The sequence below is a fragment of the Borostomias antarcticus genome (genome assembly GCF_949987555.1).
Source record: "Borostomias antarcticus genome assembly, chromosome: 2".
Classification (NCBI taxonomy): Eukaryota; Metazoa; Chordata; class Actinopteri; order Stomiiformes; family Stomiidae; genus Borostomias; species Borostomias antarcticus.
The window spans coordinates 14,583,188-14,606,001 of NC_140235.1; the positions used below are offsets into that span (position 1 = coordinate 14,583,188).

The 22,814-nt window shown below is 45.8% G+C and overlaps 1 protein-coding gene across 1 annotated transcript in view; it reads left to right on the forward strand.

Annotated features, from left to right (window-relative positions):
* Positions 1–22,814, forward strand: part of zbtb47b (zinc finger and BTB domain containing 47b) — a 78,620-nt gene that overhangs the window by 49,769 nt on the left and 6,037 nt on the right. The window contains exons 2-5 of the mRNA XM_084459061.1: positions 11,903–13,309; positions 19,721–19,868; positions 21,085–21,200; positions 21,759–21,903. Coding sequence (XP_084315187.1) covers positions 11,903–13,309; positions 19,721–19,868; positions 21,085–21,200; positions 21,759–21,903 — 1,816 coding nt within the window. The remainder of the gene's footprint in view (positions 1–11,902; positions 13,310–19,720; positions 19,869–21,084; positions 21,201–21,758; positions 21,904–22,814) is intronic.

The window sequence follows — 22,814 nt, forward strand, 5'->3', positions numbered from 1 at the left end:
CTTAGCTAGCCATGATGTACAGAAAAAGGCTAATCACGTTAGCTGGCTAGCTAGTTAGCTAACATTGGAAAGAGAGCATCTCCATATAGATAATCATTACAAAAGGGTAGCTTGCACATAACGTTGGTGTTTTATCTGGGACGATACCAAAATACATAGCTAGCTATGTATACATTGAAATTGAGATACTTACAGGATCTGTGTTGTCGCGGGGACAAAGACAGCGTGTTGGTCTTTCTCAATCGTTTCTGTTTCGAACGGAAGTATAGCCCGTTGTCGTTTTCTTCTTCTTCGCTGGGTTTAGTGGCGGATCGCAAACAACTTTAATGTGCATACAGCCACCTACTGTACCAGAGTGTGTAACTTGTTTGTCTAGTTCTTCAATTGTGTCACCTAAAGTAGCCCAATGCCTTGCATTCTTTGTTTTACGTTCACTGCTCAGCTCACATTTAGGTTGCAAAATTAGGACTTTATTCATAGGCATATTTTTTATCATTATTTTTATTAGGCCTAGACTGCAAATCTTTAGTGTTTATATTAACTGTAAATGAGAAATTACACACAAAACAGACATGCAGGATTTCTCCTCATTATTACAATTCTGTAACTGTATGACTTCAAAATTTATTTTAAAACCTAAGTAATTTACAAATGTTCTGACCCACTGTGACACATTTCCAATAAAGTCAGATTGGGAATGTGATGTAACCACATTGTCACGTTATTTAATTACATCGTAGTTACGGATTTAAGCAGCAGTGGCGGCTACGTTCCCTTACAGTGTCCTTGAGGACGGCTATTTTGGTTATTTTGCGACTGAAAAGGCAAGTGTCAGCTAGGTCCGCTGCTGGTACCGTCGCAAAGTTACCACAATACCACTAATGTGTCCCGTCAGTTTTAAGTACTGTGTTAGTAGGGTAGCGCATGGAATCATGACAGCCTATCACACATTTAATCATACAGATGTGAAATAAGACAATAAATGGCATATATAAGATACAAAACGGCCAATCACTGTGACAAACACGTATAATAGGCCTAATATCATGTTATAATATAATGACCGGAATTTCTCCAGTTTGTCCGGAAAAGTCTAATCTTCCTGGACACATTGACCGATACCGATTTTCTCTAACGGAAACCCTGGTCGGCACTCTGCAAATGATGCCTCTTTTACGTTAGGGTTAATTTAACATTACTAGCTTGCTAGCTACTTAGCTAGCACCAGAGTGTTTGGCTATCTTAAACTCAAGCCAGCAAGTCATGCAACTCTTCCATTAACAAAACTGTTGTAACAACAATGCTGTAGTTAATGTTGTTCATGAAGCTTGCTTTTCAGCAATAACTTCGTAAATTTCTTACCTCACGGCGGCACAGGCTCACCACTGCTGTTCTGTCACCAGGCTAGCGCGCGCATCATGCTTTGAACAAGTAACGTCAAACGTTGGTTCAAAGCAAAGCCCCCTGTACATCCATGGGCAGAAGCAACCAAGTGCTGTATTCAGGGGGGAGTAGGCTACCGTTGCCAAACACCAGACACTACCGGACATTTTCAACTCCCGACTGTACATTTATATTGTGACCTTTCTATGGAATTGCTTTTTCTTTTTCTTTTTTTTGTATCAAAATGTATAAAACCATTTTGTTTTTCCAGAATAATTACCGAGGTCCGGACCTCGGTGACCTCATAGCTGGCTACGGCCCTACAGCTCATACACATATTATACATCAAAATGTTCACACAACTGTGCTGATTTGTACAATGTAAGTATCTAAGCTGTGTGACTTACCGTTTTTGAGTTATGACGATTTGTTCGGCAACTGCGCTTCCCATTGAACCATATGGTGCCGCACTAACTTTTGAGCTGATAATTTTGAATTTTTACCCTTTTTCTAACTTGTCGCCATGCCTACAGTGTTTAAGCTATACGGATGTATTATACATAGAAATGTTCTGCAAGTTCTCGGGATTCCTATGGTGTCAATATATAAGCTGTAACATGTATAGTTTTTGCGATAGAGCTGTCTGAAGTGGACCATGTCTAGGATCAGAGTGTCAGTTGGGATTAGAGTGGTGGCAGCTGTTGCTTCTTTGTGTGTGGCTGAAAGCCAGTGCACCATAGGTGCGTGGCTGTAAGCCAGCGCACATGGAGAGCAAATGGAGAGCAAATGTTGGGTTGTCCCTCTCTCCCTTCCCAATTAATACATCCCTATGTGTTCCCTTGTTGACCTGCAGTTCTATGTTGCCACCACAAGAGGCAATGGTCCATGAACATCAAAACAAAAGACTATGACACCATTGGTTTTCAAGAGCTCAGGTGGCCTAGTGGTTAAGGAGCTTGTCTGCCATGCTGAACTTATGAGTTCAAATCCCATAAAACGTGTGGGTTCAAAACTCATGGTGTGGATAGTTTTTAATCACTGGATGTTATAGAAGCGTTGTAAAAATGTGATTACCTGTTGGTTCTATGTCAGTTATTGAATTTATGTGTAGTAAATGAACATATGAAATACTCCTGTTTTGAAATTATACCTACAATATGTGTCTCAGTAATTACCCATTATATATAGACCCTTTTACTGTTGGTAAACAATTAAGTGTGCAGGTGCATTTTGGCAACCGGTGGGGGCAGGTGGGTAGCCCAGAGAGGCGTCCACAGCCCCCAACCCAATATGACGTGAGGGGGTGGAGTCTTGCCACTGTCCACGCCACGGACCCCACAAATCAGCCCCTGAGAGGGCTAGAGAAACACGGTCTTCACTGGTGGGGGCAGGTGGGTGGCCCGGAGAGAGGTACACTGTCCACTAGGGGTGTGCCGGGAGCCCACTATTTGTATTTGACAGCTAATTATTCGGATTCGTATTTGTATTCGGACGAAACCGTAAGTGGGCGGGGCTTAAACTGGAAGTCGGTTCAAAACGGTTTAAACTGAGGGGAAATTTATTATTTATGAGGGGTTATTTCTTTAGCCTAATAATAATTGGCATTGCAATTGCTGTGCTTTCAATGCAGAATTGCTGTTTATATATATATATATATATATATATATATATATAATTAATAATGAGGTATAATTCCTCATCATCATCATCCTGTATGTTTTTATTTTAACAAACTATGAAGTGTCAGAACCCCACCACCACCCTTAACTGGGGGACATTCTACATCTAGTTAGAAACTGAAAAACATTTTTCTCATAGCAGTCAGTCCTCATAGCAACTTTGCTAGAACAGCTATAGTAGCTCTATTTCTAATATCTAATATAGTATCTGCAACCATGTGACACAGGCAGTGTGGTGTACTAGTAATGGTTTTCACAAACCCAGCAATAAACATGTATTACTATAAATATAATTGAAAAGATAATCATTTTACAATCATTTTACAGTTTGGACCCAAATGACTGGACTCAGGGACATTACAAATGTTCAATAAACAATATTCCAACAATCCAAATATTCAATTCATAAGCTACATATTCAATCAATCATGCATTTGCACAGCAAATATGACATAAAGCCAAATTAAATGTAGCCTAGGCTATATGCTAATAAGACGAGGAAAATGACTGTAGGCCTATAGCCTACTCAAGTTTCAACAGTGCCTAAACCATGGGTAAGTAGGGTACTGTAGTGAAATTATTCTTATTCTTTAAAAAAAAAATCTGTTTAAATAGTTTATTATTGTCAGAGATAAGGACTTTGATTATAGCCTATCCTAGGCCTACACTAGACTACTCTGCTGTGCTGATAACTGAATGGCTGATCAGTTGTGTTTAAGTTGTTAAAATATACTTTCATAATTATTTCATATTTCTAGTGAGAGGCTGAGCATGCATAGCTGAAAAAGCTAGCGTTAGCTAGATATACTACACTGAGCTAACAAGCTAGCTGCCAGTCCTCTGCTCAAACAAGAAGATGGTGATATAACATAACCAGCAACATTGAACAGAGGGAATGGGGGATCAGCAACATTGAACAGAAGGAATGGGGGAATGACAATGGGACAAAGCCTAGTATAGCGGCCGCCTCGGCACCAGAACAAATGCAAGGCTTTTCGGCGATATTGCCTGGTAATAGCCAATGGGGGTGGCGGGGGCGTCAACTATGTGTCTGATGGAATGATTTGTGTAGCGGAGGGCTACAAACCTATGGATGGATGACAAGGCATTCTAAAAAACCTCAAACTACTTTAAATTTTACTAACTTAACTTTAGGCCACGACCACGACCAGTAGGCGCCTACTATGGACATAAAGGAACTGTGGACACTCACTAAATAACTGGGGAGAGATACAGGGGGGGGAAATAATAATAAAGAGAATATTTAACATTCCTCAAATAATCACACACACACTCATACAATATCTAACTAAGCCCTATACTAAATGATATGCTATGCTAACTATGCTATGTCCCTAAGCTAATCCTATGCTAATGGTACCAGATGCCCAGGGGTGGAGCTCATAATAGCAGACGTCAGGCAGGCGAATGTCCGAAGGAAAAAAGGAGTCCACATGTTGAGCTGAGCAGACGAAGCTGGAGGGTGAAGGAGGCAGACTGTTCGTAGGAAACGAGGGGGCACCGGGGCAGCTGAGGAGATGTACGCCCTCGTTTGCGGCTGACAGAGGGCACCAGGAAGATAGGCCGTAGGCGTCAGTTGCCTACCCCACACTGTCCCTCGCGATGGGTGTCTCTGTGTCCGTAGAACATGGTGAAACTAATGTTAGCTTCTCCAGTAGGCTACTGGCGGCAGCTAGCTAGCATCTCTTAGCTGGTGGTGACACACTAGGCAGCAAACAATCTCAATATTCTTCGTCCTCTTCTCTGTCAAGGACCAACGTTCAAATAACCATACAATCTACCATACATTAACGCTATAACACAGCTCCATTTGTACTAACTTGTTGCAACTAACAAACACGGTTCCTCACCAACGGACATTTTCTCTCCTGCGCGACTTTTTCTTGCTACGGTAACTCAGGTGCATGGACCAAAATGCGAACAGAGCAGTATATTTGTAACCTAACTACGCAGTGCTGACAATTGCTAACTACAGTGTTGTAGTACAACACAAGACAGTAATAATCATTATAGAACTATACAAATAACAAGAACAATTAGTCAAACAGGAAAATAATGGGGGGGACGGGGGACGTAATAGATTTCTCTGATAATAATACTCAAACTGAGCTCATCTAACTTCAGTACAGCCGCCGAGTCTTCAGTACAGCCGCCCCCTAATTCGCTATGCGTAATTAGCTATCTCTAAATTTAAAGGCTCAGAGTCAACGTCAAGTCTGGGCATCCCTGTTGCGTTGACCTCAGATCTCAAGCCATCCCCTACATTCAGTGGGGAGAATCAGAGGTAAGATCAGAGAATGGGTCGTCTTCGTTGGAGTAAGGGAAGGCAGGAAGCTCTATTAGTTTCGCTACCGGTCTAGTGTAGGTCCGCCCCTGGACCAGGACATCCGCCGCTCTGACCTTTCCATCGGATCCAGCGATGACTCTACTCACTATGCTCACTGGCCACACGGCTCTGGGCAAAGACTGGTCTACGATCATCACTACTGTGTCTTCTGTCAGCTTATCCTTGTCCTTAGACCACTTCTGTCGGGCTTGGAGGGAGGGCAGATAGTATAGGAGAAAGTGGGAACAGAACTGATCCGCTAGAACCTGGCTGTGTCTCCACATCCTTCTTCCTCTCATCTCGGTTGTTCACGCTCTGGGGAAGCGCAGGATCCAGCTGCCCCATGAGGAGATAGTTTGGAGTCACAGGGTCAACATCTGCCATGTCTGAGGACACATATCCAAGTGGCTTGGAGTTCAGTACTCCCTCTATTTCAGACAGGACAGTAGCTAGGACCTCGTCTCCGACAGTCTGTGCCCCCAGGACAGTGTACAGGGCTGTTTTGATGGACCTCACCTCTCTCTCCCAAGTCCCCCCGAAGTGTGGAGCATTTGGGGGATTAAACTGGAAGTGGACTTGGGCTGGAGCTAGGCAGGTCTTCAGTTCTTCTGTCATAGCTTCAAAGTTCTCCCGCAGCTCTGACTCTCCTCCTTTGAAGTTAGTCCCTCGATCCGACAGTAGCGTTGCAGGAGTCCCTCTCCTGGCCTGAAATCTCAGAAAAGACATCAAGAAAGAATCGGCGCTCATTGACTGTAGCAGTTCGATGTGTACTGCCCTGGTGGTCATGCACTTGTAGACTATCCCCCACCGCTTCTCAGTCCCTCAACCTCTCTTGACCAAGAACAGGCCGAAACAGTCTACTCCAGTTGAATGGAACGCCTTCTCTCCGATTTTGAGACGGCAGGGTGGCAGGTCGGCCATTTGAGGTATGACGGGTTGAGCTCTCCACCTTTGGCAGTCAGGGCAGGTTCGCTGGAACCGGCGGACGGCTTCTCTTCCTTGGAGGATCCAGAACCGTCACCGTAACTCGGCGAAGAACCTTTCTGCTCCTGCGTGGCACACCACTCGATCATATTTTTGGATGACCAACTCCATGACTCTGTGTCTGGTTCCCAGGACAATGGGATGTTTCACATCCGCAACTAGGTTCATGGCACGTCGCAGCCTTCCTCCCACCCGGATCAGACCTTGCGGGTCGAGTTCTGGGACTAGTGACAGGAGTCGGCTGTCTGACGGGACGGGCCTCCCTTCCTCCAGATGCTTCAGATCCTCTGGGAAGGAGTCCCTCTGGGCCCTCTTCAGGACTAGCAGCTCAGCTTCAACATAATCCGCCGCGGTGCCCAAGGACCGTCTTCTTCTGTAAACAATCAAGCGTAGAGCAATTATCCATCTCAGGGCCCTCCGAGGCTGGGGCTTGACTTAGTCTGCAAAAAAGGGATTTCTTCAGCTCGCATTCGTCTTGGTTCTCCGCCATGGGTTGCTTTGGCCATTCCTCTTCAGGCTGCCGGAGGAAGTCTGGCCCATGACTGTAGTTGTTTGTTTGGGCTAGGGAGTGGCCCCTCTAGTGATGATGTCTGCCGGGTTATGTCTAGTGTTGACGTACCTCCATCACTCTACTCCTACCAAGTCTTGGATCTCTGAAACCCGGGTCCCCACAAAGACTTTATAGCGGCAGAATTGTGACTGTAGCCAGGCGATAACGGCCATGGAGTCTGACCACATAAACGTCTCGTGCAGCGGCAGGGTGAGCTCCTCCTTCACCATCTTGGCGAGTTGTGTGCCGACGAGTGCTGCGCAGAGCTCCAGGCGAGGGATCAACTGCTGCTTTCGGGGTGCCACTCTAGAGCGCACCACGACAAAGGCTACGTGGACATCACCAGCTCTGTCCATTGCTCGGAGGTAGACCACAGACCCGTAAGCGGTCTCAGAGGCGTCACTGAAGACGTGCAGGTCTATCTTACTGGTTTCCAGGTCAATAGTCGAGGGGAAGTAACTCGTAGGGTGATCTCCCGAAGTAGAGGGAGCTCTTCCTCCCACCCTCTCCACTTCTTAGCGAGGTGATCAGGGAGGGGGTCATCCCAGCCCTGTTCCTTGGCCCACAGCTCTCTCACCAGCATCTTGGCTCTGGTGGTGTATGGGAGGATGTAACCCAGTGGGTTATACTGGCTGGCAAGAGTGCTGTAGATGCTTCTCCGGGTGATCTGGTTTGTTTCAGGTCGAGTATGTCGGTAGTGCAGAGTGTCTGTCTTGAAGTGCAAGACGAGGCCCAGGGTCATTTCTTGAGCCTCTCTGGGGCTCTGCGCCATCCAGGTTTCACTGCTCTCGGCTTTGGCCTCGGATGGGAGCTAACTTAGGACATTAGAGTTGCTGCTAGCCAACTGTCCGAGGTCGAATCCACCCTGTGCCAACAGAGTCCTCAACTTCGTCAGGATGTTCCTGGCCTCCTCCTCGTAGGCGACACTTTGTACAGAAACATTGTTCCACACTGTAGCGGACATCCTCTCCAGAATCTGGGTCTTCGGCAACGTGTCACTGTAGTGCAAAGGTTGCGCAGCATGGGCTGCACGTAGTTCCAAAGGGTAACACTTCCCATTGGTAAATGGAGGGGTGTTCATCATTCAGGTCGTCCCTCCACAGGAACCTCAACAGGGGTTTGTCCTCTTCCAATAGGCGGACTTGGTGGAACATCCCCTTTATATCTCCACTGATGGCCACCCTGGCTTGGCGGAAGCGTAGGAGAACTCCAAGGATGGACGGTCCAAGAGTGGGACCAGGAAGTAGGTAGTAGTTTAGGCACTGTCTTCCAACCTGAAAGCTGCAGTTAAAGGTATAATATGTTATATGTGGATTAAAAAATTTTTAAAAATAAAAAAATAATACAACCATAGGGCTTTGAGAAGGCTGTAGAGTAAAAGTATTGCTTTTCCATAAAAATTATATTTTGTCTGAAATTATTACATTATGAAATTTTGACGGACCGACAATGACACTCTGTTGATATCATATCAGCCAATAGTAATACAGCATTGGTACTGCGCGCTGGGTTGCCAGGTACTATTCTAGCTTTACCACTGTGAGATTAGCAGTAGCCAGCTAACGTTATACTTCCATGAATTAGCAGCATTATAGATGTTGGTTAACATCAAGTGTGTGTGCGACTATAAAACGGCAGCTTTTCCGTCCACTTCTGCTCACTCTTTTCAGCTAAACGTTTGGTAAAATGGCAGAGTTTCGTCATCCTGCTTCTCCGCCTGACCCCCGGCGAACTGTGCGATACGAATCTCAAAAGCTCAGTGACCAAAGAAGGGGCAAAACTCTGATAAATATCAGGCCAGCCTTTGCCCGTAGGATGGAGTTTGCTCACGAGGCGTGGGCCAATATACCTGTTGACAGGTGCAGAAGTCTCATTGAGAGTTACAGAAATCGCTTGATTGCAGTGATTGCCTCAAAAGGTTGTGCAACAAAATATTAAGTTAAGGGTACCATCATTTTTGTCCAGGCCAGTTTCATTAGTTTGTTTTTTAAAATGATTATGTTGAACCACAATTCAAAAGCAATGGCTCATATTCATTAGTTAATTTTCAGTACATTTTTATTTATTATTACTTTTGTCAGTTATTTCAGTGACCATTGTGGGTTTTTCTTTCTTTAACGGAAGGTTACCAACAATTTTGTCCATGTCTGTACATATACTGTATACAGCAGAACATTTGAGAATCTCAGACACACCCAGAGTGTTCAGCTGAGCTTTGAACTGGAGGAGATTCAGACTGTCCAAGCTGAGCCTGGTTCAGGGGTGTGTGGGAGAGAGAGCACATTTTCACCAAGTGAACATCAAATTGAAAGGATTTCATTTCTCCCCTGGTAAACGGCTGGACTGTGCTCTGTCCCTCTTGGCCGTGTGAGAAAACACACTCGCTAGCCTACTTATGGGAGCAAAAACTGTTATTGGAGCTGCTGACTGACATGGTGTCAGCGTGCTTGAGTTCATCACTATAGCTGACCAGTCAGTGCTCATCTTCAGCCCTTTGTTCACGTCTGTGTTTACGTATTACAACTCTCAACTTCTCATATTTCAGTTGAAGTTCGTGACAGTATTTCAGTTAAAACTGTTTCTCCAAAGGAAAGAAACAAAAATCAAACTTAAGAAATCCTGTGTGTGTCTAGTAACAGATCTGTATGGCCGTATTCTTTTGTGCAGCAACTGACTGTTGAAGAGAGTGCATGCCCCGTGTGACTGTGTGTGTGTGTGTCTGATGGAATGGTCTGTTTGAGGGGTGTCAGGGGCTTTTACGCAGCCTTGTTTAAATGCGTGTGAGCACCCCCCTGTGGCGTCCCTGGTTCAGTCCAGATGAATAACGCATGAGAAGACACCCGACGGAGAGGGTGGGTTGAGGTGAGGACAGCTCCCCACCTCTCCCACTGACATTTAGAGAGAGAGGAAGGGAGGGAGGGGAAAGAGGGATGGAGAGAGAGATGGATGGGGTGGTAACGTTAGATAGATAATTGAGGTGTTAAATCCAACGTGCTTGCATGCTTTGTTCAGACTATGCAATGAAATGTGACAAGATGTCTTCCTCTTTGTTTGTATTGCATAATGTAGCAGACCCAACAACTGGGTCGACTCGCTGCAACAAGTCTGGTACCGGGTCCGCTTCTGAAATGTCACCCTGCATTACTTCCATCATATCCAGACGGAAACACATCTGACATCCAGTTAGTGTATCAGCAGGTTGATTACCAATACCATAGGCTATTCATGTAAATTAATTGCTGCTGTTTTTTTATTGTTTAATTATTCTCATCATAACTTCCGCACAATAAAATTGTTGTCTGGCATAAATGTGTAAGCAATTGAAAACGCTATGTATTTTAATTAGCCTGTAAGAAATTGTTTATTCATACAGCTCTCAGTGAACAACAATGTCATCTTGCATCATGGGGGAACAAATTATTATCACAATACCACATGTAGGAAGATGGCCGTTATTGAATCTGACTGGGACTGCTGTGTTTTGCCACAGAGCCATGTCTGGACCCTAGCCACAGAGTGATAACCCAATCCCCTCTCCTCTCAGAGAGCAGAACAGGGGCACACAAGTATGAATAAATCTGACATTAGATAAAGCCATAATTGAATTATTCAAACAACACATCTCTCCAAGGTTAAAGCCTGGATGTGAATCAAATTTCCAGTGTGAAAATGCAAGGTCTCATCATTGATCTCAGAGAGAGCCGTCGCTGGGCTGCAGACAACGCTGCAGGATTTATATCTGCTGGCGGAACTTTTAATTATAGCTAATCAGCAATTGATTTAATTTCTTTTCTTTTCCGTGTGTCACCTCCTTAATTCCTTCAACATCATGCTCATGTTTACTCACAAATCTACTGCCAAAGGTCATTGATGCACAAGTCTATAGCCTATAAGGCACACACTAACAATTACACAAACTTTTAAAAAGGAGAAATTCTTGTGTAAATAAATATTCCTTTTTCCACCAGGAAATGCCTGGGATGATACATTTCATTAATTGTTTTGGAGAGTTGCTCAGTATTTATTCACCATGGTTTCTCATCATGTCTCTGGACGTGGTCTGTCTTGTGCATAATCCTCTGCTCCTTGTGGACAGAGCAGGCAGGGGGATTCTGGGAGACAGAGCTAATAGCAGGAGATGGCACTGAATATCAATGCGCTGTCCAGGCGGTCCTCTCCGAATGTGTGTGTGCGTGCATGCGTGTGTGTGTGTTCATGTGCTTTCAGTTGGAAGCCTTGCCCTTCCTGTACTAAAATAAACCCACCTTGGGAGGAGCACGGAGCAGACTAGCTTGTGTTTTTTTCAAACAACCCCTACTGTGAAATGTGCACTAGGTCTGGGACTGTCTGTACTATGCACTAAGTTTGGGACTGTGTACTGAATAGACTATAATTTACTACAGATAGTAGATTAGAGTTACAGTTTAGAATCCTTATAATGTCTAGTTGTGTACCAAGGAACTGGAATGAGGAATGGATTACTGCTGATAAGATACGGACAAGCGATAACAAGAATTCCACTGGTTATATATGGCATCTATTCTATTTTATATCCTACTATGCACTAGGTCTGGGACTGTCTGTTCTATGCACTTATTGGCCATCTCACTGGTAACAAGACAACATAGTGATTGTCCAAAGGTATCCTTATCTGTGCTGAAACTAATGTTGATAGTTTTATCAGGCCAATAACTCAGGATTTAATCTTAACAATGAAACAGTCATAGAGAGCACAGAATGATAATCTCTGTTTTGTTTCTCTCCCCTCGCTTTCTCTCATCCTTTCACCAATCCCCCCCCCACTCTCTTTCTCCTCCTCTCTCCATTCTTCTCTTTTTCTCTCTCTCCCTCTCTCTCTCTCTGTCTCTCTGTTTCTCTCTGTCTCTTTCTCTTTCTGTCTCTCTGTCTCTATCTTTCTCGCTCTTTGTATCTCTGTCTCTCTCTGTTTGTCTGGCCCAGCTCATAGTGGAGAAGACGACTGACTTCCCCAGTGCTGAGTTCTCCGTGGTGGAGGATGCCGCCCAGCACTTCTCCTGTCTGATGGAGCGTCTGAATGAGCAGCGCCTCTTCCAGCCCGACCTCTGCGACGTCGATATCGTCCTGGTGCGCCAGCGCAGCACCTTCCCCGCCCACAAGGGGGTGCTGGCGGCCTACAGCCCCTTCTTCCATTCGCTGTTCGCCCAGACCAAGCAGCTGCGTCGTGTGGACCTGTCCCTGGATGCGCTCACCTTCCAGGGGCTGCAGCAGATCCTCAACTTCATCTACACCTCCCGCCTGCTGGTGAGCGGACGCACCGTCCGCGACGTCCTCAACGCCGCCACCCTGCTGCAGATGACCGACATCGCTGCCTCCTGCCGCGACCTCATCAACAGCCACTCGCTGAGGGCCGCCGCCGCTGGGGCCGGGGATATGATGGCCGACCAGGAGGAGGGGTTTGGAGGCGACCTGTTGTCCGCCGCCACCGTGGCCGCTCCCGCCGACCAGCTGTACCGGGAGATCAAGCAGGAGGCGGGGCTGGGCCGGGTGTGCACACGAGAGGGCAGCAGCCCGTTCTCAGTGAGGGTGGAGGACGGGCCGGGGAGCACCGCCCAACGCCGCCTGGTCTCCCAGGAAACACTGTACTACAAGAAGGAGGAGGAGGAGGGCAGCAGCGGGCGGGGCTCTGGGGGGGGCGGTGGCGGCCTATGTAAGATGGAGGGCAGCGGGGAGGAGTCTGAGGGCTCCAACGGCCACGCCTCCTTCAACAGGGAGCAGATCATCGTGGAGGTCAACCTCAACAACCAGACCCTCAACGTGTCCAAGGGGTCGGAGGGCAAAGCCGCCGCCGCGAACCCGGTCGCCATCTTCGCCCGTTGCCACAGCAACGAGAGGGATTCGGAGGAGGGAGACGAGGAGGAGAATGAGGATGAGGATGATGACGGGGAGGAGGATGAAGATGAGGCCAAGGAGGAGGACATAGGACAGAGCAGTGAGGAGGAAGAGGAAGAGAACGATCTGAACATTCCCAGAGTGGGAGGGGCCCTGATGGAGAGGCCTCGTCGGGGGACCAGATCCCTCGCTGTGGCTGGCTCTGACACGACCGCCTCCACGCGGCAAACGCTCGGCAACGCCACGCTGGCCAACCGGCGCCGGGGCCACAGGAGGAGGCGGGAGACGGAGGGGGTGGGTCAGAAGGTCCGTCTCGAGGACAAGCAGCACTTCCCCTGTAAGAAGTGCCCCCGCGTCTTCAACAACCGCTGGTACCTGGAGAAGCACATGAACGTGACGCACAACCGCATGCAGATCTGCAACAAGTGTGGCAAACGCTTCCTCCTGGAGAGTGAGCTGCTGCTGCACCACCAGACCAACTGTGAGAAGAGCATTCAGGTAGGTGGTGATGATGATGATGGTGATGATGGTGGTGGTGATGATGGTGATTATGATGATGGTGGTGGTGGTGGCGGTGGTGATGATGATGGTGGTGGTGGCGATGAAGAGCATTCAGGTAGGTGGTGGTGATGATAATGATGATGGTGGTGGTGGTGGTGATGAGGAAGAGCATTCCGGTAGGTGGTGGTGATGATGATGATGGTGGTGGTGCTGGTGGTGATAAAGAGCATTCAGGTAGGTTGTGGTGATAATGGTGGTGGTGGTGATGATGATGAAGAGCATTTAGGTAGATGGTGTTGATGGTGATGATGATGATGATGATGATGGTGGGGGTGATGATGATGATGATGGTGGTGGTGGGGATTAAGAGCATTCAGGTAGGTGGAGGTGGTGATGATGATGATGGTGGTGGTGATGATGATGATGATGGTGGTGGTGGTGATGATGATGATGGTGATGATGATGATGATGATGATGATGGTGGTGGTGGTGTTCAGGGATGTGCACAGATAGACACAAGGTGGTTCTAGAGCACCTGCCCTTTGCCCTCTGGACAAGGCAAGTGCCCTTTTGAAAGTTTTTTTTTTTTTTTTTCTTTTTTTTTTTTTTACAGTGTAGGCCTACTGTACGTGGCCCATGGTGACATCGATCAATTATTGATAAAAAGCATGTAATAATGCCCCAAAATGCATTGTCAATTTTGCCAGCCCCCCGCACACACACACACGTGCCCCTCCCCTCCTTTGTCAACGGTAAACGCGAAAAGCGGACACAAACGGAGGGGCACTACTCCTCCACTGCCCTTTCCCCATCCAGAGTGTCCGAGTGATGACAGCTAACAAGCCAGGTAACACATAAACAAAACAAGTGTATTGTTTGCCTCTTAAGCCTCAGTTGCCAAACTATAACTTATTTAAAATGTATTTGTCTGTTGTGAAGTAAGTCTCATACAGCGGCAAACAGCTGAGCCTAAATTAGCAGACTGCACCTGCTTAACAAGCTAGCTAGTCATAATGAATTAATGGATTTATCGTAATGATGACCACCACACGACCAATGTCGGTAGAATTTGTTGTTGGTACAGCATGTGAAGCTATCAGTATACTTAAGCTGATATAATTTTTAGTAGTATGTAGTACCCAAGTCTCACCCCCCCCCCAAAAAAAAATGTCTGTGCATACAATGTGGTGGTGATGAAGAGCATTCAGGTTGATGGTGATGATGATGGTGATGGTGGTGGTGATGAAGAGCATTCAGGTAGGTGGTGGTGGTGGTGATAATGATGGTGATGATGAAGGTAGTGAGGATGATGAGGAGCATGGTGATGGTGAAGGGGAGGAAGATAGCAGTAAGATAAAATAAGATGAGTAAAAAAATATACATCAGAGTAAAGAATATACAAATGGTAAATGGACTGCAGTTATATACTGTAGCACTTTTATCCAAAGCGCTTTACAATGGCTTCTCATTCACCCATTCACACACATAGGCCCAATCTCAAACCAACCCCTTAGTCCTCGCCCTATCCACTTCCCCTCCGTTTGCACGTTCACGCCGAGCTTCGCCATGTTAAGGGCCGTCCCAAACCAATTAGCGCGCAGTACACTTGGAGTGCGAGTGGACTGTCAAACCCTTAAATAGCGAGTCTGCATCGGTGCAAGCTCCCGATAGCCGAAGCAGGAAGTGCACGTGCCAAAGAGATGCGGCAGGAAACCCTATTAATTGTTCTATTAATACATCCATGAGGAAACCACATATAAATAAAGTTCCGTCTTCCTACACTGTCAATTAGCCTATTTTAGATTATTTTACGCATGAAGCGTGAGAAATGTTGAGTAAATCGGATAATGTATGTAGGAGTTATGATGACTTCCTGCTTGACCTGTAGGCGGCGCTATAAGTATGACTCAATACTGACTTACAGATGTGTTCAGGACGCGACCTTTATCAACCCTGAGCAATTTGGAGCAAATAGAATAACGTATGTAGGAGTTATGAGTACTTCCTGTTTCACCAGTAGGTGGCGCTGTAAGTGTGACTCAGTACCGACGCATAGATGTGTTCAGAAGGTGACCTTCATGAAGCGTCAGCAATTTGGTGCAAATCGGATGATGTATGCAGGAGTTATGAGGACTTCCTGTTTCACCAATAGGTGGCGCTATAAGTATGACGCAATACTGACACATAGATGTGTTCAGGACAGAACCGTCATGAAGCGTGAGATATATCGGACAAATCCGATAATGTATGGAGGAGTTATGGGGACTTCCTGTTTCACCAATAAGTGGCGCTATAAGTATGACGCAATACTGACACATAGATGTGTTCAGGACAGAACCTTCATGAAGCGTGAGATATATCGGACGAATTGGATAATGTATGGAGGAGTTATGAGGACTTCCTGTTTCACCAATAGGTGGCGCTATAAGTATGATGCAATACTGACACATAGATGTGTTCAGGACAGAACCGTCATGAGGCGTGAGGTATATCGGACAAATTGGATAATGTATGTAGGAGTTATGAGGACTTCCTGTTTCACCAATAGGTGGCGCAATAAGTATGATGCAATACTGACACAAAGATGTGTTCAGGACAGAACCGTCATGAAGCGTGAGATATATCGGACAAATTGGATAATGTATGGAGGAGTTATGAGGACTTCCTGTTTAGCCAATAGGTGGCGCTATAAGTATGACGCAATACTGACACATAGATGTGTTCAGGACAGAAGCGTCATGAAGCGTGAGATATATCGGACAAATTGGATAATGTATGGAGGAGTTATGAGGACTTCGTGTTTTATGGCGAAATGTCAAACTTTGGCGGGGCGCCACGGCAAGGGTGTTTGGTGAAAACTCAATTTTTTTGATAACTTTTGATCACAAAGGTCTTAAGATGAAGCTGACCCGGATGAAATCGTTGATCGGATGAAATCTGTAGGAGGAGTTCGTCGAAGTACGAGGCATGGAAATGGTAAAAACAAGGACAAAATGGCACATTAAGAGCAAAATGGCGGACTTCCTGTTGCATGTTGGGTATAGCTCTAAGAGACATTTTAGTGTGTCTCGATGAACTACATATGCCCACCGAATTTCGTTCGCCTACATCAAACTGGAAGGTGGGGCTCGCCATTTTAAATTTTCCAGGGGGCGCTCTTGAGCCGTTTTGCCACGCCCATTTCCGTCACCCATGAATTATCAAATTTTTCACTGGGACTGATGTATCTGCAAAGTTTCATCCGTTTTCATCGATGTTTAGGCCGCCAAAAAGGCATTTGTTTGGGGAGAAGAAGAAGAAGAAGGAGAAGGGAGAAGGTAGAATAATAATCCTTCGAAATACAATAGGGCCTCGCACCGCCAGTGCTCGGGCCCTAAATAGTAGAACATCACTTTACCCCTATATCGCTTGACTTGTAGCAAACTCTTAAAAGCCTGTATTCATAGCCGACATAAAATAAATCTAAATAGGCCTAGGTCTACATCAAAATGACATCATATATTCCATTATTTACGGGGACAATGGAACAGACAAAGCAGCTGATTAGGCTGCGACATGCAAATGCCTCTTTGCATTTGCATGTCGCAGCCTAATCAGCTCACACAAAAGAAGGAATGCTACCAAAGAGGCATGGGAGTAAGTTATTTACGGATTGATTTATTTGTCTCAGGACAGTGTTATAGTATTCATTTAGAGTTAGAGTTCATTTGAAAAAACATATCTGCGTTTGGATTTTTGACCATTTCTCATTTAATATGTATTTAGTGATTTATATATATATATTTTTTATAAATCATAAACATTTCCCCCCATAAATCACCGAAATATGCCATGGTGACGGCTGCCTCCCTGTTCCGGTCTGTTCCAGTGGAGTAGGGAGCCGGTCCCACATTTGGCTGTCCATTTATATACTCTCCCCCTCAATTGAGAGTGCCCTCCATAGCTGCGAGTGACACTTCATTTGGAGTGACACTCGGTGGCGGAGTGGGAGTGGGTAGGGGCTGGTTTGGGATTGGGCCATACACACACCAGTGGTGGCAGCTGCCATGCAAAGTGCTAGCCTGCTCATTGGGAGCAATTTGTGGTACAGTATCTTGCCCAAGGACACTTCAATGTGTCATCAGGAGGAGCCGGGATTCAAACTACCGACCTTAAGATCATTGGACGACCCGCTCTACCTCCTGAGCTACAGACGCCCCATATACATCAGAGTAACCTTTATCTAACAAGGCAGATTGAAAACATGGCCTCGGAGGGAAAAAATCAAAATGCATAATATACAATTATACTTGTAATATACAATTATACTTATAATTATCCAAGAGAGTCTGTGTTCAATGAGGGTTCCCACTCTTATCTTCAAGGACATTTTCCATGACTTGTGCTTGGATATACAATGCTGTTTGGGGAGAGAGTTCCAGAGGGTGGGGGCGGCAATGGAGAAGGCCCTGTCACCCCAGGTCCAGTGTTCGGGTTATGGGGGTGGGGGGTGGGGCAGGATTTGGACAGAGGACTTGGTCCCTGGGTGCCCGTGGCTGCCCATTGCTCCTGGCTGCCCCTGGAGGAGGAGGACGGGTGGGATGGGTTAAATGCAAGGAAGAATTTCCACCAGTGACCACAGATGCATGTGTGTGTGATGTGTGGTTGTCACCGCGTGTGTGTCGATCACTGTGTGGTGAATAAAAGACCCTCGAGGTCCAAATTAATTAATTAAGTCTAATTATTATTCAAGATGGGTGAGGAGGATAGAGTGGTTGATGGTATCGAATGCAGCACTGAGGTCCAGGAGGATGAGTATGTTGAGGGAGCCGGCGTCTGAGGAGAGGAGGAGGTCATTAGTGACTTTGAGGAGAGCTGTTTTTGTGCTGTGATGTGATGTGAATCCGGATTGAAATGGTTCATAGAGGTGATTTGAGGCCAGATGGGTTTTGAGTTGGGGAGCAACAACACATTTGAGTATTTTTTACAGAAAGGGGAGGTTGGAGATGGTTATGTACATGTAGCTATCAAGGATGTCAAGATTTAGACCAGGTTTTTTGAGGGTGGGGGAGAGAGCAGCGAGTTTGGGGGGGGGGGGGGGTATAGAGCCTGTGGGCAGGGAGGAGTTGATATCTGTGAAGACTTATGGTGGTATTAACAAGAGTGGAGGGGATGTGGTCCAGAGTTTAGACAGGTCAGGCAGGGATATTGTGGAAGAGACTGGGAGAGGAAGTGGTTTGTTAAAGTGGGAGTTTTTTGCAAGGGTTTTTTGCTTCCCTCTGGAAAATGAAGGGAGAGGATCCATGTCCATCTCTCGGGAAATGTTACCTCTGTGTACGCTATACAAATAAAGTTTGATTTGATTTGAGTTATGGTGGCTTCAGAGAGTGAGTGGGTGGAGGCGGGAGTGACCAGCTGGTTGTAGATTGCCTATTTTAGATTGAAAACATGCCAGGAAGAAGGAGTAACATTTGTCAATTGTGAAGGATTGGGAGAGATTGTTGGTTTCAGGAATTTGTTTGGGGTTTGCAGAGCAAGACTGTAAGAGACCAGAGTAGTACGTGGATTGGGCAGTGTGGATGGCGACGGTGTCTTTGTACTTTTGGAGATGGTCTTTGTAGATTTGGGTGTGTACTGTGAGGCCGGTTTTCTTGTAGAGTTGTGTGGTGTTTTTTTTCCAGTTTAATACATTTATTTACTCAGAAGACAACTGTGTTTGCTATAAGTTCCTTTTCTCATGGGAGTTGCATGACAGACAGAAGACCCCCTGCTGGGTTGTGGTGGTAGGGTGCTGGAGGACTGGGTCGGGCCTGGACTCTGCCTTGTTCTTGCTTTGTCATGTTTCTATTGGTTAAAACAATACTAAGGGGTAGGTCATGATTTAAACATAAATAGCTATGCTCTGTACTTTCTGCACCTTTGACCTAACAGCACATGCTGTTATGCTATGCAAAATCTCCCTTTCCCTGCAGGGTAACTATGAATATAACACTTGTATGTGAATAAAGAAACAAGGCTATACTATACTATATACTATAAAGCATTACTATACTACTGTATATACTATACCCTATATATCTTTCTAAGAGTTTATGACAGTCTTTTGAATTGTCCTCCTGGCCACAGTATTTTTTGCATTTTTCTGTTGATATTTGTACCCTTTTTGTTCATGCCTTCTAGTTACTTGTTGCTTGCCATGTCCTACGCATTTCATTGTTCAGAATGACCTTGTGCTATGTGCATTTGATGAATAAAAGACTTTGACTTTGACTTGACTCGCATGCACAACTGAATTTTCTCACTTGTTTTTGTTGTTTTCATAGCATTCTCCATTTGTGTATAATCGAACACCAGATCTTGTGTCTAAAACACTCAAGACTCAAGAAGTTACAAGTAGGCCTCTTTTCTGGTCTGTCTGCTGTGTTTCAGTGTGTGACGTGTGGCAAGGCCTTCAAGAAACTGTGGTCCCTCCACGAACACAACAAGATCGTCCACGGTTATGCTGAGAAGAAGTTCTCATGTGAGATCTGTGAAAAGAAGTTCTACACCATGGCCCATGTCCGGAAACACATGGTTGGTGAGTACCTCTGAGGTATCACATGGTGGGTGAGTACTGAGGTGTCTCATGGTGGGTGAATACTGAGATGTCACATGGTCCGTGAGTACCTCTGAGGTGTCACAGGGATCTGATGTGTTGACCTTCCATATGGGGATCCAAAAATCTAGCGTTTGACTAAAAGAGGAAATTTTACAGGTGTGTGTTTTGGGGCTTTTTAAGTCGCAGACAGGCCTATCCCTCATAGAGTACAGTAGAGTAGAAGTGTGTGGTGTGTGGAAGTGTAATTGCAAGATGTAATTGCAGGTTGTGGAACTACTTCCTACCAAATGTGCCGCATCCACTTTCCTTTTACTGCCTGATAATGAGGCAGAATGAGAAACTGAATGGCTGATTCAATTGTTGTTGAAAAGAAAGGCTTTTCAGAACTAGCATGTTACTGTACCAACAAGCATCTGTATGGAGGGACACCAAGGGTGAGTGAGAAAATAGCATCCAGCAGAATTAGGCTGGCTGGTCACTGCCAGAAACACCAGGAGCTTCCAGCCAGCAAACTGGTGCAGTGGGAACCAACACACAAGCATCGATCACGAGGGCGTCCCACACTAACATACATGGACGTACTCAAGAAAGATGCAGGAGCAGAAAGTACTGGCGAGCTAGCCAGATGTATGGAGAATCAGGAAGACGCTGGAGGGCTCGTCCGAGAACGACGTAGAGAGAACAATTTATTGTTATTGGAAGTATGTGAGTGTTGCGAGTGTTGAAGTGTGGCAGCCATTGAGGTTTTTGTTGTACCTGTAGTTTTTAGTAACTCAGCCTAACCAGTTGTTGCATATCAACACAGTTTCAGCATCCCATTCCATTTGTTGATCAGGTTGAACATCTGTAGATCATCTATAGGACCCTACTGTAGACAGGAAAGAGGTTGAACATCTGTAGATCATCTATAAGACCCTACTGTAGACACAAAAGAGGTTGAACATGTGTAGATCATCTATAGAGACCCGCTGTAGACAGGAAAGAGGTTGAACATGTGTAGATCATCTATACATGTAGGTCCCTACTGTAGACAGGAGAAAAGTTGGACATCTGTAGATCATCTATAGGTCCGTACTGTAGACAAGAAAGAGGTTGGACATCTGTAGATCATCTATTGGAACCTACTGTAGACAGGAAAGTGTGATGAGAGAGAGGAACCAGTGTAATGCTTGCTTGTTTGATCGTCTCTGCACAGCGCACACTAAGGACATGCCATTCACCTGCGAGACATGTGGAAAGTCGTTTAAGCGCAGCATGTCTCTGAAGGTGCACTCCCTGCAGCACTCCGGAGAGAAGCCCTTCAACTGTGAGGTTAGTATGATCCCCCTTCTGCTTACTGTAACCATATACCTAGTCTCGCAAAGCCAGACTTTGGAGATCTCCCCCTCCGAAAGTCTGGAGACGTCGCTTTTGAAAATCGTTGCTAGAACTGCGGCGAAAACCAACGCTACAAATCAGAGCCACTCCCTACATCTCCAATAGGGTGAAGGACCCGCATTACCGGAAATTCTGGCCTCCCCCTATCTATGGAGAATTAAAACATTGAATCAAAACATTCTGCATGTCACCGCCCCATTAGGAAGGGCCGCCCTAATGACTTTGGATTGGTTCTGTAATGCAGGTTTGTTTTCAATATCTCAAATTGTTTCCATCCACTTTTAGCAACAAAATCTGGATGAATGACCTCAGTCTCTAGTTGAGTGCAGTGTTTAGAGACTCACTCTACTTGTGAGTCTACCATATACCCACTGTAGTGTGCTTACATGTCTCTAAGGTCTCCAATGGTAAATCCATTGTGTGTGTGTGTGTGTGTGTGTGTGTGTGTGTGTGCGTGCGTGCGTGCGTGTGCGCGTGCGTGTATTACTCCAGAACTGCAGCGAGCGTTTTCAGTACAAGTACCAGCTGCGCTCTCACATGAGCATCCACATCGGCCATAAGCAGTTCATGTGCCAGTGGTGTGGCAAGGACTTCAACATGAAGCAGTACTTCGATGAACACATGAAGACGCACACTGGTAAGACCATACACCATACAGCTGTTGTTGCAGTTGACAGTTATGGGAGGGCCACTCATGTATAGTCTGACATACAGACTGCATTCCCGTTATTCAGTCTGAACAGGCTCCCGTTGCAGCCGTTTTCTGAGATGGGCGTTGCCGAAGGAGTCCTCAGCGATTAGTTCATCCCCTAACCCGTCACGTTGTGCAGTTTAATTCAAAGGACGCATTCAAAGGACGCTGATTGGCCTGGTTGGAATTCCAACCAAGAGATCACGCTGGACGAGAGCCTTTCCAGACACTGAATGGCAGATTCAGGGGCTGGAGATAGGCTAGCTCATGTCGCCCCCAACCCCCTGAATGGCGTGCGAAGACTTGACCCTGTAGTATTGGAGCCAGCAGCAGCCATTTTGTCTGTATTTAACAATCTTTACACTAAACTGGAGATTTAAGAACAGCATAGTCTATCGTGATCTCTTCTACCAGAGCAGGTCAGCTCTCACCCTGGTCATGTAGCCATACTGTTAGCAACACTCAGCACTCACCAGAGTACGCAAACAACACCACAACATTCAAACACTCGAGTGTTTCCTAACAATGCTTCTTGTTTTCTGTGATTGTATTTCAACCTAGCGTCATATCTGTGCATGGTCGTAGTTTACTTATGCGGTGAGGCAACGGTAGGTACAGTGCTGTGCTGTATTATTCCTATACCTGTCTGGGTGTGCTGTTATAGATTTATTCTAATAATTAAGAAAAGAGTAGTCGAGAATGCCATGGTTCATCTTTGCAAGTCCAAGCTGGTTACTTTTATTCCAAATAGATTACGAGTTTGCAAAGTCGGACTCTCAGAGAAGGGAAAATCCACCAAGAGCAATGATTATCATCAAAACAGAGCATTATAAACAGTGTGGGTGTGACCATACCTG